This window comes from Synchiropus splendidus, chromosome 2 (genome assembly GCF_027744825.2).
Source record: "Synchiropus splendidus isolate RoL2022-P1 chromosome 2, RoL_Sspl_1.0, whole genome shotgun sequence".
In the NCBI taxonomy this organism is placed as follows: Eukaryota; Metazoa; Chordata; class Actinopteri; order Syngnathiformes; family Callionymidae; genus Synchiropus; species Synchiropus splendidus.
Window position 1 is genome coordinate 16,334,050 of NC_071335.1, and position 16,121 is coordinate 16,350,170.

Consider the following 16,121-nt stretch of genomic DNA (forward strand, 5'->3'; position numbering starts at 1 on the left):
TCCTGCACTGCTATGTCTCTGAACGCAGGTGGTAATTTGATGCAACGCTTTTGTTGAGTGGGGTCTATTTTGAAAACAGATTCTGGGATCTGCTGTACTGGCGTCTAAATTGCATGTATTGCATTGAACTCATAAATCCAACTAGTAAACATGTTCAAGGGTTCTCAGTATCTTGTACAGGGTCAGAAGCAGGTGGATAATGTGGGCGAGAGGTCACGATTAGATCCAAGATGCAGTCAGGAAAATGAATGCTATGCTAATGCTAAGAATGCTAATGAATCCTAGGCAAGGTACCAACTGGGTGCTCTGTTGGGGATCATGGGAATGAACTGGAAATAGGTGTGGAGAACCAGCCGAGGGGAATGGAAACCCTGCGAGAAGGCTGCTGGTGGAACGATGGAGATTAATGGCAAACAAGATTATATATCACAATGAGTCACCATGGGTGGCATGACAGAAGTGACCTTTCTGAATCTGTCTGTGCACATGCCTTTGATAGAGGTGAACAGATTTGGGTGACTAAGGGTTAAAAATCAGGTCCCCTGGTGCCGCCACGTAGCAAACATGGCATATTAAATGGTTCTAACATTTCAAGTTTGACCTGAATTTGTCTTAAATGTTGCTCAAAGATTGGTTTATTTCTATCGTCACTCTTGTGTTTTGTGTTTCACTCCAGGTTACATCAGCCGAACCAACATATCCTGTGTCTGCCTCCTGTCCAGTTCGAGTGGTGCCTCCTTTAGGCTTGACCATCCTCCACCCTCCACTTTTGAACGGCTCCGTCTACCTGCAGCCCAATAACACCCGGCTGCTGCTCCGCGTACAGTCGCGCCTTACAACTATAGCGTCTCATGTCAGCGGTAATTTTACCGTGACCTTTCAGCCCGACTGTCCCCCAGAGTTTTCGTCCAGCCCAACACTCTGTCGACCCGGATCACAGACAGATGTGTCGGAACTAAGCCAGTATGCAATAATGGATCTCAGGCTTACAGGAAATGAGCAGAAGGAGCCAATGCAGGTGGAATTAGAGGCCCACAATAATGTCACAGAAGGTCGATTGAGCGTGATGGTTCACCTGGAGGAACCACTCAGAGGACTGGAGGTGAAGCCTCATCCCACCAACAGGGTCCTGATGGAGTCAGTGGTGGTGAGTTTACCATTTACCATAATTAACCTCAAACATAGCTGTTTAATTCAAATAGTTTTTTGTGTTTATTCAGAGCTACACAGCATCAGTCGTCCAAGGCACCAATCCCACCTTTAAATGGACCGTTGATGACAAGCCTTACTTCACGTATTACAACACGGTCCTCAACGTGATCTACCAGCATGCCGCCATCTACAAACTCACTGTGAGTCCACAATGGTTTGGTTTTATCCTCGTAAATGTTTTAACGTCAGGTCATTGAAATCGCCTTTGTAAAGAGAGGATTAAAAGCTGGCATGTGAAGGTGAGGTGGTCAAAGGGCATTGGTTTTTTTTTTATCAGATATAACTCACAGTAGATGATGGAGAAAACGGCTTATGTTTCAAGAAGGTTATGAAGAGTAAGCGTGACATTTTTATGTATGCATATGAGGAAGATTTTTAAAATTAACCCAGAAGAAAAAGAAAAAAAATAGCTCAACAGACATATGTTACTAAGAAAATTTAAATCAGGATTTATTTTAATGGGAGAAAAAAAGGCTGTTATGTATAAACAAATACATAACAAAGAAATGTGATGAAGATGTGAGAATAAAGTGTTACCAATTTATTAATATAATAGGTGGTACATGACAATATAAAGCTTGTATTCCCCTAATAAAACACTCAGTATATTGAATGTTCAATTATCTATAAAATTATATCTCAAGTTTTTATTTTTATTTTCACTCACAACTGATAATAGTAGTGAAAACTGCACTTGAAAAACACTGTCACTGTTAAGCCATTTAATCATAACTCACCAGTGAAGCCTGGAATGGAATTGTTAATTATTGACTCCTCCACCGAATCAGTCAGTGTGAAGGTTGTGAATAAGGAAAAACTATCAAATATGTAAATACTGGGGCGTCTCAATTTAAGACCTTTTCTGTTTCTCTGTGTATACAATAATGATAAGCTATATTTTGAAAATGAACAAGCCGTGTCATTTAAGAGGAACCAACAATCTTCATGGATCAACAATTCTTCAATGTGCCTTAGCTGAAACATTTGCATGTGCTGGGAAGAGAGGTGTGAATTCATTTGTTTAACCTGGAAGCCGTTTTGCAGGTTTGTCTGGTGGTTGTGTAACCATGACTGCTGTGATTGTAGTGAAAAGGAGACGTGGCTTAAATATTGGTGTAGCTTTGTTTCCAAATAAATTCTCATCAATTATCCTTTATCCCTTGCAACAAAATGAAAGCGATAAAAATAGAGTAATACAATGAAAATGTAAACAACATTAATGATGTATGAGGGTTGAGAAGTTCTGTGTTAGTAGCATCTGTTAGGAATTCAAGCAGCTGTTGAAGATGACCTTAAAGCCCAGTGCTCTTCTAGGTGACCGCCATGAACCACATCAGCAGCATCACCGAGCATTTTAATGTGACTGTGGACCGTCTTCAGCCCATGACCAATCTCACAGTTAAAGGGGTTCCAGATGTGGTACCACAGGGCTCAACTCAGACCCTCTCCACATCAGTGCTGGTGGACATGTCCGTCCCCGCCACCTTCCGGTAAACACACACATGCTCACACACTCGAAGGACATGAAACTGTTCTTCGTTTTCCCCTGCTTTTGATGGCTGATGGTTTAGATGGAGCTGATTGGTGACCAGAACTTTCCTTCTCTGGTGCTCGTCTCTGCTTTCCATTCGATGTCCCTCTGGTGGATTCTTGATTCCTTGAACTTTTCTTTTGCACAATAGGACATTTTCTTCAGTTTTTCCAAGTCATTTGGATGGAGTTGACTCACTTTCGTCTCTTCTTAACTTTGAATGTTTCAAATTTAGTTGTGATTGTGGTGTTTGAACAAGCTGTGCTGCTGGTCTGTGGAAAATATTGATATGCACAAATATCACGATACAATATTTTTGCTGAAATATTGCAATACTTGATTGTGTGATGTGATTTCATGTTTGCTATATCAGTGTTAAAAACGTAGTAGATACTTGGATATGTTGCTGCATTTCTTGACCTGTTTAATACTAGCGTTTTCTTTCTCTACACTGGAGTTATTTTGTTTATTAGTGATACATTTCTCTGTTGGGGTGTGAAATTGGACTGAAAGTCTACCTGAACTGCCTGTTAAAAAACAGGAAAAAAAGTGACATTTGAAGAGTAACTCCTCAAGACTGAAGCAATATTTACATTTGTGCAGTGAATTGTCAAACTAAGAAGAAAATCAATGTGACCTGCTTCATAGTTATACTGAACTCATGAGCGCCGCGCAAGCACGTGGCTCATTGACCTTTGCACAGTCTGGCTTAAGGTCTGGTTAAGACACTCAAGCTGCCCAATGTGGATTCCCAGTTCCCGTAACTTAGTGTTAGTGTTAGCTAGTCTGCTTATTTGATTGTATGCTGTTTTGTGGAATGTCTTCTTGGAGGAGATGTGGACCATTTTCTTGTTTTGCCTTTATCACCTGATAAGAAGTGTCTTTAAAAGTGGAGCCATTGTCAACCTCCAACTGTCTTTTGCCTCATCAAAAACAACCCTTATTCAGAGCTCATTTTTATTGTGTCTCTCTGCTCTAGGTGGTGTTTTGGTGATGGAGGATATAAGGAGTTTGACTTTAAGCCTCCATATCCTTCCTCCCTTCTCAGTCAAGATTCCCCAAATCAGGTTCTCCTGAGCAGCAATGTCACCTACATTTACTCCCAGCCAGGTGAGCCCATTGCAAAATATAGCAGAAAATGTTGCCATGAACTCAGGCATAAAGTGCTTTTTAATGGTCCACAGGAATATATGCAGCGCTGGTGTCGGTGTCCAATCGTTATGAGAACATCAGTCGGAGCATCAACATGAGTGTCTACAGCATCCTCACCCGTCTTGACATACAAAGAGACCCACAGCTCCTGCTAGCAAGCAAACTGGCTGAATTTGAGGCTCACCCTTTGCCCTCACCTTACGGAATTCACTACGATTGGAATTTCGGAGATGGTTCTGCCATTGTGCAAGGTCGTCGAGTGGCACACACCTACACACAGAGCGGATACTTCAATGTGTGTGTTTCAGTCAACAACACCATCAGCTCTATGAAAGCCTGCACTGACATCTTTGTCCATGAGGAGATCGAGAATTTGACAGTGAGAAGTTCAGGTCCGACTGAGCTTCACGCCCCGACATCAGTATGGGGGCACCTCGACTCCGGTAACAACATCACCTGGACTTTCGCCATGGGAGATGGACGCAACTACTCGTCGTCTGAACCTCACATTTCACACACCTACACTCACGAGGGCAACTACACTGTCAATGTGACCGCAGCTAATGCTGTGAGCTCTGGGTGGACAACCCTCACCGCTCAAGTCTTCGTCTTCCAAATAGTGAAGATTGAGCCGTCTGGTTGTGTCCAGGAGAAGGTCCCTTTTGACATTCAAGCCTGGGTGTCAGGAAATGCCTCAGCACACACTTATGAGTGGAGCTTTGGTGACAAAAGTCCGAATGAAACCCATCATGGCATCCCGAGAGTTGCACACACTTATTGGTCAAGTGGAATGTACCAACTCTCCCTGCTTCTGTCCGGCGGAGTCAACACTGCTTCAAAGGCCCACCTCCTCAAGTGGATGTGTGTGCAGCCTGTGATAACCAAAACCGACCTTCACCTGGAGAAATTGCAAGTTGCAGTCAGCGAGGAGATCCCGCTGCAAGTCACAGCCGAGCCAGACTTTACCTACAGCTACCAGTGGGACTTTGGCAGAGGCGGAGATCCCATACTGATTCAGGGGAGCGGAAGTATCGTCACATCTTACGAAAAACCTGGCCTTTTCTTCGTGACCGTGACTGTGTTTAACAACATTTCAGCCAGCAACAGCAGTCTCCTGATTGAGGTCCAGATACCAGTGGGACCTTTGACCATACAACACAACGGTACCAAGCACAACAACCTGACTCTCAGAGCACCGTACTATTTCACAACAGACTTTTGGCCTTCGGATGTCACATACACCTGGAATTTTGGAGATGGAAATGTTCGGATGGGGCAAAACGTCCTTCACATCTACAACACTAGTGGGCACTATAACGTGACGCTGACAGCGGCCAATAAAGTCAGCAGCAATCACACTTTCTTGCCTGTCACTGTCCTTGCTGCGATCCGTAGACTAACTGTTAACTCCAGTCTGATCAACGTGCCCCTCAATGCACTTGTAGACTTCGAAGCCCACCTAGAGGAAGGAGATAATGTTCGGTACTCTTGGATTTTGTGCGACCGTTGCACGTCCATCCCTGGGAACCACACCATGTTCTACACCTTCCGCTCCGTCGGAACTTTCAACATCATTGTAACCGCTGAGAACGATGTCGGGACATCACAAGCAAGCATCTTCCTGTTTGTTCAGCGGGAGCTTGAAGGTCTGCAGATTTTAACAGAGGAGGACATCAGGTGGGCTGGTGGAGGAAGGGAGGGGGTGGATTGCTGTTTTTTTGCTACACATCACGTTCTCCACTTATATGCGGGGTGGAAGGAAGGAACCAACATGACCTTCACCTGGAACTTTGTCAGAGAGATGGATCCTCAAAGCTCAACTTTTAACATCAGTGGCAAATCTTCTGAGGTCCGCTACTCCAAACCCGGTCCGTGCGTTGTCTTCCTCCGGGCAGTTAACCTCCTGAATCAGCTGACAGTCAACAAAACCATCCACTTCTTGGATCCTGCACGTGGAGGTTTCTTGCATATCAGCCGCAAACCTGTCGCAGTGAATTCCTCGACTAACCTCACAGTTTTGACCGTGGAGGGTTCGGACCTGCAGTACCAGTGGTTGGTGAACGGGGAGGCTCTGCTGGGGAACTCTCCCTGGAGGACGCACACCTTCACCAGTCCTGGACAAAAACTAGTATCAGTGGAAGTTTTCAATGCAGTTAGCTCAGTTCTCCTGTCTGAGGAGGTCAGTGTCCAGGAGGTCATATCTGGGGTTAGCTTCACAGCAATCACGGTGACAGACCAGGGTTATGTGGCGACGGGTTCCAACGTCTCCCTCCTGGCTGAGAAACTCACAGGAACCAATGTAACCTGGACGTGGCTCTTTGAAGGAAATACAGAGACCGGGGAGAACACTTCAGTCGTGTTTATGGAGCCAAAGACCACCTTTGTTACTCTGAATGCCACCAACGACGTCAGTGGGCAGGTGGTCACAAAAGAGTTCTTCGTGCAGGACAAGATTCAGGGTTTGGAACTCAAGACAGGCAATAAGGAGACGATCGTAACGGTTGGCCAAAAGGTAGAGTTTGTAATTTCCATGGCTGCCGGCACGGATGTTCAACTGATCCTCAGCATCAGCGGAGATGCCACAGTCACGCCCAAGCCGAACCAGACCTACGTGCACACCTTCACCCGGGTGGACACCTACATGGTCAACCTCACAGCTCATAACCAGGTAAAATTGTTTGCACATGGAACGGACCACTCATTACATACACGTTTACATGTTACAAGCAAAGGAGTCAACGTCCTTAATTTAACAATGTTTCCATAGCACAGCATTTAGTCATTTAATTGAGCCACATCCATTTTTATCATTGAACTAGGCTTCTAAAAAAAAAACCCAACAAACTAGAACCCAAAAAAAAAAAAAAAGATCATACTTGTCTTCCACCAAACACCACATACTATACAAGATTTCTACTTAAAAAAAATCATGTAAACAATTAATTAGAGGCAATAAAATGTCTTTCTCGAAACCTGATGGTATTTTATGTTATTAATGCATTAAAGCGAAAAGTAGATGGCCTGAAAAAGTGAACTAAATTAGACAAAAAGCAGACGATAAAAATGATATGACACTCACTAGGGCCCTTTTGATGAGGTGGTCTGGTATGTCAAAAGTTCACAGAGATGCTATTGCACAGTTTATGTTGTAATGTTTCAGGAAAATAGTGATTTAAATGTCTTTTTTGATGTCTCATTTTGTGCTCTCAAAGCATCTCAGTGTCAGTGAGATCCTCTTCAGCAGTGGGAATTTTGTTATGACTTCATTAGTGGCTATGTTTTAACATTGAATATGGGTAAATATTTTTGCCATTTTCAATTTATATGTGTTGAAAAAGCGCCACTCAAGTGGCTCATGATGTTTAAATGTTGTTGAGGGAAGATTGAGCTCACACAGTTTAGGAATGACATGGCACAAAGGTTTTAATGTTTATGCTTTAATTTAATGACAGCTCTGATCCTGTTAGAAAGGAAGGGTTAATGTGAAATTCAATTTAGCCAAAACAAACTTATTAATTGAGCGTTTTGTTTTAAATAGTCGATGGTAAACACAATTAGTCTCAGTCCACTTCAAATTATTGTTTCATTTCAAACAGCATGTCCTGAGTCCTGGAAACGTTTCAGTAAATCTGTTGGAGGGGGAAACTGCTGGAAAAAAAACACTTGGAAACTGTAACTGCATATGTTTGCTGGAAGTTTCCAGGCAGAAAATGCTGAGTTGCAAGATCTCTCTTTTTGGCAGGAGTGACAGTACATCCTGGGAGTTTGGGGTCCTTAGCCTTTTAGCACAAAATCACAAGTCGAGTCAGTTGATAAACAGTTCTCTTCATGTTTTGTCTTGAAGCCTTTTGCTACCTCTGCCACTTCTGCTTCTGCTTTTATATATTGTAGTTTGGAATGATATGATGAGGAACCTATTGCATTCTTGGGAAAATCTTGAAATATAAAAAAAAAAACTACTGAATTACACATAAATTAATCATGTTTCGGGCGACACTTGAACTCTGGCAACAATACCAACAAATACAACATACAACAAACTTTAGGCCCAACTCCATCAGACTGACCTAGTTTTGTACGTACGACTTGTGAGGCAGGAGGAAGTGGGTTCAGTGGGAGTTGGACAGCAATGATTACTGGAGTACGAGTTGCTTGACAATTGTCGCCAAGTCAGTGGAATACAATGTGCTCTTTATATGAATAAAAATTATGAATGTTCTAGAATAAAAAACTGCATAACTAATGACATTGTTGACATAGCAGCTGCAGTTTGACATGGAAAGCCTTGTTTAAATAGATGCCAAAATAGAAAAAAAGTTTGATGTGTTTCCAAAACCACATTTTTTTCTCTTTTTTTTCTTTTAAACAAAATATGATTGACTCTCATAATAATTTGCATTGGAGCTTTAAGAATATTGCTGAGTAATTTATCTGGATTGATGCAGGTAAGTCACAAGCGGCGACACCTGCAGGTGGAGGTGATGGAGGCAGTGCGAGGCCTGTCAATCATCGGAGTCAGCGCAGCGATACCTGTCGGTGTCAAGAGATTGTTTGTGGCCAATACTGTGACTGGTAAACCGGTCAGTTTCATCTGGACATTCGATCTTCACCACCACCACCACAAGACTGCACACATGGGGAAAGAGGTGAGAGCGTCTCAAAAGTTCTACCTTCACGTGCTCTGTTGTCACTCCGACCATGAAATGGCATCAAATTATCAAAGGTCAATTTAAATTGTATGCACTGCAAATGGGTTGGAAATAAAACATTAATCATTGAGGTACTGAGTTCCTATTACAGGATGGCTCATCCGAATTTTTCTCAATTTTGCTCTCAAGCAAGCAGTTATCTGTTCCTGGTGCTGGGCTCTGGTTTCTTTTTTCTGAAATGCAGATACTGCAGATCCAGTGTCTCACTTATCAATGACTCCTACCTACGCAGTTCTCCTACACGCCAGAAGAAGCCGGTGTTCTAACAATTTTCCTGCGGGCCTTCAACGCACTCAATGCTCAAAACGTTACCAGTCACATCGTGGTGCAGAATATCCTCACTGCCGCAACCATTGAAGCGACGCCACACCACACCTTTATCAACAAGACTGTGTCCTTCGTGGCCTCATTCACACCCAAGTCCAGCGATGTCGAGTGCATCTGGGACTTTGGCGACAGGTCCAGTCCACAAAAGACTCTTTCAACTTCAGCAGCTCATGAATACAGGAGTCCAGGACACTTTGTGGTCCAAGTAAGTCTTATATTCAATATAGGTCCATTCTAAACAGCAGCAGGACTTTCTATTTAACCGTTTTTTCCCTGCTAGGTGAACTGCAGTAACCGGGTGAGCTGGGTTCCAGCAGAGGTGGACATCAATGTGCTGGAGTGTGATGAGCCAGAGGTGCAGATTATTCAAGCGCCACGCCTCGCTATCTGGCGCTCTCAGCCCACTTTGCTGGAGGCTAGCGTAGACCTGAAGGGCTGCATGATCTACGGAGTTCAGTATCTCTGGCAGATCCTCTCAGCTCCCTCCTGCGGTAATGACCAGCGTGGAGATGCGACCGGTGCGTCTCATTCATCATCTGCTGGAGTCATTCACCTTCCCATGGAAGTAGACGTGAGACGACTGCAGCTTTCGCTGCCTAGAATGACTCTGGCGCCTGGGAACTACACCCTGGTATTCTCGCTGTCATATGATGGCATGCCTCTGCAGAAGACCGTCTTTCTTCAGCTCAGCGTCATGGCTGCAAGGTCAGTAGAGCGGCTGACAAGTTTTACACACGTTAATATGAAGTTCTACTCATGATTAAAGATACAATTCTCTGTATGATTCAAGCAGAACTCCGACTGTATCCTAATTGAATTACCCTAGCTAGCATATAATTCGCTTGTCTGTTGTCTATATTTTAGGATACAGAAAAGTAACTAAATAATACTTATGGGTGTATTTGTGTGTCATTAGACTAATGGGGTTCTGGTCTGGGACTAGAGTGTAACACAAATGTTTTCAACATATATGTCCATTTTTCTCACTCAGGCTGATGCCCATCATAGAAGGTGGCACTTACCGGGTTTGGTCTCGGACCCAGGACCTTCAGCTAAGTGCTGTACAGTCCTATGACCCCAACATGGACCCAGAGACCCAATCCCTGCTTCACTACCACTGGGATTGTCAAGGCACCTCCAAAGTAAGTAGGAAACAATCTATTCTGTATTTGGCAATGTTGCTTCAACTGCTTTAACTGAACAATGAGGGTGTAAAAACACACTGTGTTCTTCAGTTAATTTATTTTTCTTTCTGATATCAAAGTGAAGTGTGCAAACAATGAGTGGATAGACTGAAGCCTTCATGCTGCAAAAAATCAATTGGGCTTTTGATTTCTCATCTCCTCCGTCTACATTATGTTCTTCACTGCCTCAATAGCTCTGACGCCGTTGAACTGTGTGCCACCACAAAATGCAGCTGTGTTTACCAACATGATCACTTTGAACTCATTACCAAGTTGTTAAACGTGTGATAAACATGTGTTTGTTGTTGCTTTAATGAGTCCAGCTGCCTGTTAGATGCAACCTTGTTATATGTTGCACTCCTTTCTTAATTGCTGGAGTTTTTTTGGCTGAGGATGATTCACTATCAAAAGAGACAAGGTTTTTCTTGAGTGTCAGCTCTCTTGTGCTCCTAAAGGTAATGCTTCCCCGGTGTTACGTAACCATTCAAAAGAAAGTTTGCCGCCAGAGGTTATTGGCTGGAATACTGACATGTACATTGTTTTTAATGTTCGGAATTCATGTTAAAACACAAGTTCATCCGAGACTCTTCCTCCTTGTTGTTGGTGCAAAGATGCTTTGCAGTTCTGTTCTCTTTAACTTTCTCACTTTTTTTGCTGATCCCCATAAATGATTCCATTCTCTCAAGTGTTCGTGAGTTTGTAAGGCGGCGTTTAAGGATCACAGATTTTTATTTGCCCGTTATATAACAGTCCACAACACGATTCCTGGCAACAATGACACCAAGATGAAGAGGCCTTGGAGAGTTAAAGTCTGTATGCGCTTTGTTCTTGTGTTATAGCTAAGCAGATAGGCATGTGACAAGTTATGTAACAAATAGAAGTGAGCTCAACTTTCCAGCTGCATTAATGTTACCCACCCTAGCTGTTAAACTCGCAAAGAAAGGGGCTCAAGGAATGTTAAGTGAGTGAAGTGACTCTCTCCTGAAGGTATGTGAAAACATATTCATCAGTAATCACAGAAATCAAACAAGAAAGGAGGTGAATCATGGTGCTTTTTTTCGTGCAGCCTGAATAATTCATCGACAAGGAGAGAAGCAATCAAACTTCATAAATTCTTTTTCATCTGGAAGGTTGTTTCAATTTCCAGATAAAAATGTGCTTTATTTTACTACTTCATTTGGACTTTTGGAGATGCTTCTAATAGATGTTCGTATACATTCATTCAAATTCGCATATAAATCATTGTAGAATTTAAATAATTTGATATATAACATGATATATTTCTGTTATTAAAGCATGTTCTTCTATTCACAGGGTCCCGAGCACTGCTCCACTCTGAACTTCGGACTGGGCTGTAACGACCCTGTACTCGGAATATCTGGCTCTGAGTTGGAGGCTGGCGTTGAATACACCTTTAAACTGACCATCAGTAAAGACTGTATGTCGCCTGAGTCCACAACCCAAACTGTGAGTATTTCGGAGTCACTGTCAAAATGTCTGTCATGAATTTCCACTAGGTACAGTGGTGGAGGGAATGTGGAGTGGAGTTTTAAATTTCCGGTGCGGGGTGGAGCAGAGTGGTTGTTATCGTTTCAATCCCACAGTACTTTGCGGATTCAAAGAGGAGGCCGACGCTCGACCTCCACAATTAACAACTTGTCATCCGTGTTGTCATGAAAGAAGTGCTCCGTTGACTGCTTCAGGGTCACGGTTATGACCTAATATTTTCACTGCCCTTTCACCATAAAATGTGACGTCAACACATTGTGTTTTATCATGAAATTCTGGCCAACTTTCTCTCTGAACGATTCACTCCACCGGGTGCTGTGCGGAGCTCTGCAAAAACACAAGTGTTGTGGAATTCAGGTGGCCGCCGGGACTCCACAGCCAGTGGAAATTGACAAATTGAAAAGACTTTAATCTTCTTTTTGAAAAACCACGCAGCTCTTCCTCTGCATTGCCTCCTGACTCAGTGGAAATTGTTGGTTTGGGTAACTCTTGCGCTGGCAATGTTATTACACAAACCCAATATGCAAGATATTGGTAATAAGTAAACAAGCAGGTGATAGTTCTCAGCTAAATTACCTGCTTAAACATGCTAATTCTATGCCATAATAAACTTGTTTGACAGGTTCTCGTCCAGAGCGGTCACATCCCAATGGTGTACCTGGAGTGTGTGTCCTGCAAAGCGCAGTCGATCTACGAAGTCAGCCAGAATTCCTACGTGTATCTCAAAGGGACCTGCACAAACTGCCATCGCTTTCATCGTTGGGTAAGAAAACACACTGCTGAGATCAACTGCCTCAAATTGTTACTTCAATATTGAAGGTGCAGTACGCATCCTTTTGTTTGTCAAATTTTAAAAAGATGAAATATGACTATGCAAACTGACTGATCTTCTTAGTGTGTAATGCTAGTGCCATGTTAGATACATCTATCCATTAAATGTCTGAAGAACCTCTTTGGCATCCTGGGATAATTTGACCAAGGATTAATATACATTTAAAATGAGTAGGTCCACCCTCTTCTTGGACTACAGATTTAGATTTAAATCGGACTGCAGCCAGTAAGTCGGTGTTGAGTCACAGTCTCCTGTGATTTTTCACAGTTGCAGCTCTCCATCAGCCTGATTATTTCTCCTTGTGCTAATGAACTCGCCCTCTGTTTTCTCAGTCTGAGCGCTTGACTTTGTCACCTCTGCTTCCCTCCACTCCTGCTTGACTTCGACATTCCACCCTCTACAGATCCACGCTTTCAAACCGATGGAAATGTGGAGTCTTTCTTCCACCTTATACTGATCATGATATCTAGCTTGTGACTTAAATATTTCAGCTTGCATGACAGTATTTTAGGGATATTAATCTACCTTAACAATTGAGGTCTGCCTGGAATTATCATGTCGTATCATGTATTTTTCATTGTGGTGAATTGGAACAACAAAGTCATCAGAGCTAATCCACTAAGCTATTTGAATTGGTAATGATTCAGTGCATTCAGTTAATTCCTACTTCTTCATGTCCGGTTTGAGCAGCGTTGGTCTGCCATGACGCTCCAGAACCAGACCCTGGTCCTGGACTCCTCCTCAACTACCACAGGAAGTGACGGCATGAACCTGGTTCTCCGGCAAGGCGTCTTGCGACACAACGACTCCTACATCTTCACTTTGCATGTTACCGACGGCAGCTTGGATGGGGAGGGTGCCGCCTCCATTACTCTGCAGCACAATAGGCCTCCTGCCGGCGGGGAGTGTCATTTGAGAGTTGGAGGGGAAGACGGTGTGGCACACGCAGTCGGAGACGGTGGAGGGTGGAAAATGCACACGCTGCGCGACAGAGTTCACTTCAACTGTTCAGGTAGGAAGGAATCTGCTGTGATCAGAAATAAACATGTTCATTGACTCAAGTATTTAAAAATATATTACCCCAAAATAAAGAGACGCAGGGTCATCTATTCACATCAACTATGTGAACTCAGGATTGCTGAAAAGAATAAGTTAAAAAAATGGTCTTTATTGAACCAAGTTACTTGGGTTGAATTAGTTTTGTAGGATGTTGGAGCTTTAAATATTTCTTATAATCTACAAAAGAATTGAAGGAGCCTTGCTAGCTTGACGTTATTTTGATTCAATTTTCCAATTTGCGACTGCTAAGTACTATAGGTGGATTAGTGGATTTTGTCTCCAACATCATTATTTCTTATATAATAGTTAAGTGTAGCGATGACAAATACAGTACAGTGTTTCACGTCTCTGGCAGAAGCCGCTGGTGTCTGACAGGCTCCTCTGTCAGTTTTATTTAGGGGTTAAATTGAGCCATCTGTCTGCTGTATCTCATGTCTCTGAACAGTTGACTTTAACTATGGACCAGTCTCGATGCTATTGAAGAAATATGAGAAATCATGTGAATAAATGATCATTTAGTCATATTCCATTCTCGAAATCATGATACAAACTGTCAGTCCTTTGTCTTGTGTGATGAAAAACCTTTTCACAATTCTCTCTCCTAAAATGGTTGTTTTTCTTTGCCTTATTGAAGATTTCACTAATACTCTGACCGTTTAAGAATTTGTTGATGGTCCCTAACTCATGCCTGGGTGTAGCATTAGCGCTGCCTGTGAGAGTGTGTCCGCGATCAGTGAACCCTAATGGGGACGCGGAAGAGGACGCCACCACCTATAACTATTTTCACCAGCTGGAAACCTGCATGTGTTGATGTGAACCAAGGCAGACGACCGCGTCAGAGAACCTATGAGGACCACTCCATCTAATAAAATAAACACAGATCCAGGGAGTCTGAGGCGACTAGTGTCATTGTCAAAGGTTCCCTGTATTAAAAATAAGTTTTAAACTACGATCGTGAACCAAAGTCCACCACACTTTCCACAACTGTCACACGCCAGTGTCGGCTGTCAAACGCTGCAGAGCTGGAGAGCGCGGCGCTTTCGCGGTCTCATCATGTTCACGTGTGCAGGTCCAATGCAGCGAGTGAGCCACGTGTTTCTCAAATTTATTGTCAGATGCAGAATTGCCATTGTGGAGATTGTTTTTGGCGGTATATTGTGTACTATAAGTTATCGCCCATCCCTAGTAGACACTCAAAGTCCATCTGGTTTGATTTCAATGACTGACTGTCTGATTGTTGACGTTCAGAAGCATTCGGTCCGGTGCTGTGTTGTAGTTCTGGAGACTGGTGTGAACATGAAGACGAAAGTGAAGAAGGTCATGCTGTTGTTTCGGAATCAGTTGCATGGTGATGCATCAAGTTGGACTCTGGATTTTCACAGCAGCTGAGTTTTAGACAGATGTGTGATGCCTAATAACCAAAGATGTCTTTTGGTTTGGAAACGCTTCCATCTGGTTGCCGCTTACGTGCATGCTCTCTAAATGAGCCTTATTACATCAGAGAGAAGAGGTGGAAGCTCCTGCTGTGTCTTCAATCAGACAAGTCACTCAGCAGCGTGTTACATTTGCAAAGACACTGTAACAACTGAGGGTCGCAAGAAACCTGTGAGCAGAAGTGTAGTGATCATGACAGCGCCCATCGCGCCAATCATTTTGGTCTCACTCCCTTAGTCACGGTTGGCTCTAGTCTTGACTTGGTGTCACGTCAGTGAGCAGTGTCAACCACCACTGCAACATCACAGAAGTTGTTCATATTCTATGCAGCATTAGCCTCTTTTTCAGCCCATGCTTCTCCACCCACGTCTGTGTCTCTGCAGGTTACAGTGATTTGGGCGTCTCAGAGACACCTTTGCTCTACAGTCTGTTGGTGACCCGCTGCAGGAAAGAATACTGCGAGGACTTCTGCGTGTACAAAGGCAGCAGCCCGGAGCACTCGGCTTTCCTTCCTCCAGGTTTCAAGACAGCGCAGCATCAGTTGATTGTTCAGATCACGGTGGAGGATCATCAGGGAGCTGCAATCACTGCCTTCAATGAGTAATGATTTCAATTGTTAACTCTGTCAGAGCTTAATTTTCTGTCAACATCATTAATGATGGTGAAGAACACTGTTCGACCTAGCAACTTTGGAGAATATCCGAAATTAATTCAAGGGAAATTTGAGTCGCAATTCACAACCGCAACTGTTTTTTTTAAGTCACTCGCCTGGTCGTTCATGAAGTGTAGTGGGTAGTGAATATATTTTTTGAAGTAAATCACACTGAGTCGAAGAGAGCTAAAACATCTGGCCTCTTTTGTTCACTGTCCAGGTGCTTCCTCCATGTGTGCTCTCTGATGGCTTCTTCTGTTTGTGTCCAGGTCCATCCAAGTCCTGATTCCAGATCCCCCACCTGAGTACAGCAGTCTTCCTCACTGGCTGGCTGATCTGACAGATAATGCGCTTAAAAACCTGCTGGAACAGGGGGATTCCCAGAGGGTCCGAGAATTGTCCTTGGCTATCATTACCGTCCTGAACGAGGCAAGCGAGGCCAATGAAAATTCTTTCATCTATTTGTTGAGCTTGTGAATTTCTCTTCAGATTCAACTTACCTTATGCTGGTCTTTTTCTA

The 16,121-nt window shown here is 43.3% G+C and overlaps 1 protein-coding gene across 1 annotated transcript in view; it reads left to right on the forward strand.

Moving 5' to 3' along the window:
• The window catches only part of LOC128753954 (polycystin-1-like), a 49,972-nt gene that overhangs the window by 19,139 nt on the left and 14,712 nt on the right, over positions 1-16,121 (forward strand). The window contains exons 15-28 of the mRNA XM_053856197.1: positions 677-1,147; positions 1,221-1,352; positions 2,527-2,702; positions 3,723-3,853; positions 3,928-6,563; positions 8,341-8,541; positions 8,837-9,136; positions 9,212-9,636; positions 9,923-10,073; positions 11,430-11,582; positions 12,247-12,387; positions 13,147-13,468; positions 15,333-15,549; positions 15,871-16,030. Of these exons, the coding sequence (XP_053712172.1) occupies positions 677-1,147; positions 1,221-1,352; positions 2,527-2,702; positions 3,723-3,853; positions 3,928-6,563; positions 8,341-8,541; positions 8,837-9,136; positions 9,212-9,636; positions 9,923-10,073; positions 11,430-11,582; positions 12,247-12,387; positions 13,147-13,468; positions 15,333-15,549; positions 15,871-16,030 (5,616 nt within the window). The remainder of the gene's footprint in view (positions 1-676; positions 1,148-1,220; positions 1,353-2,526; positions 2,703-3,722; positions 3,854-3,927; positions 6,564-8,340; positions 8,542-8,836; positions 9,137-9,211; positions 9,637-9,922; positions 10,074-11,429; positions 11,583-12,246; positions 12,388-13,146; positions 13,469-15,332; positions 15,550-15,870; positions 16,031-16,121) is intronic.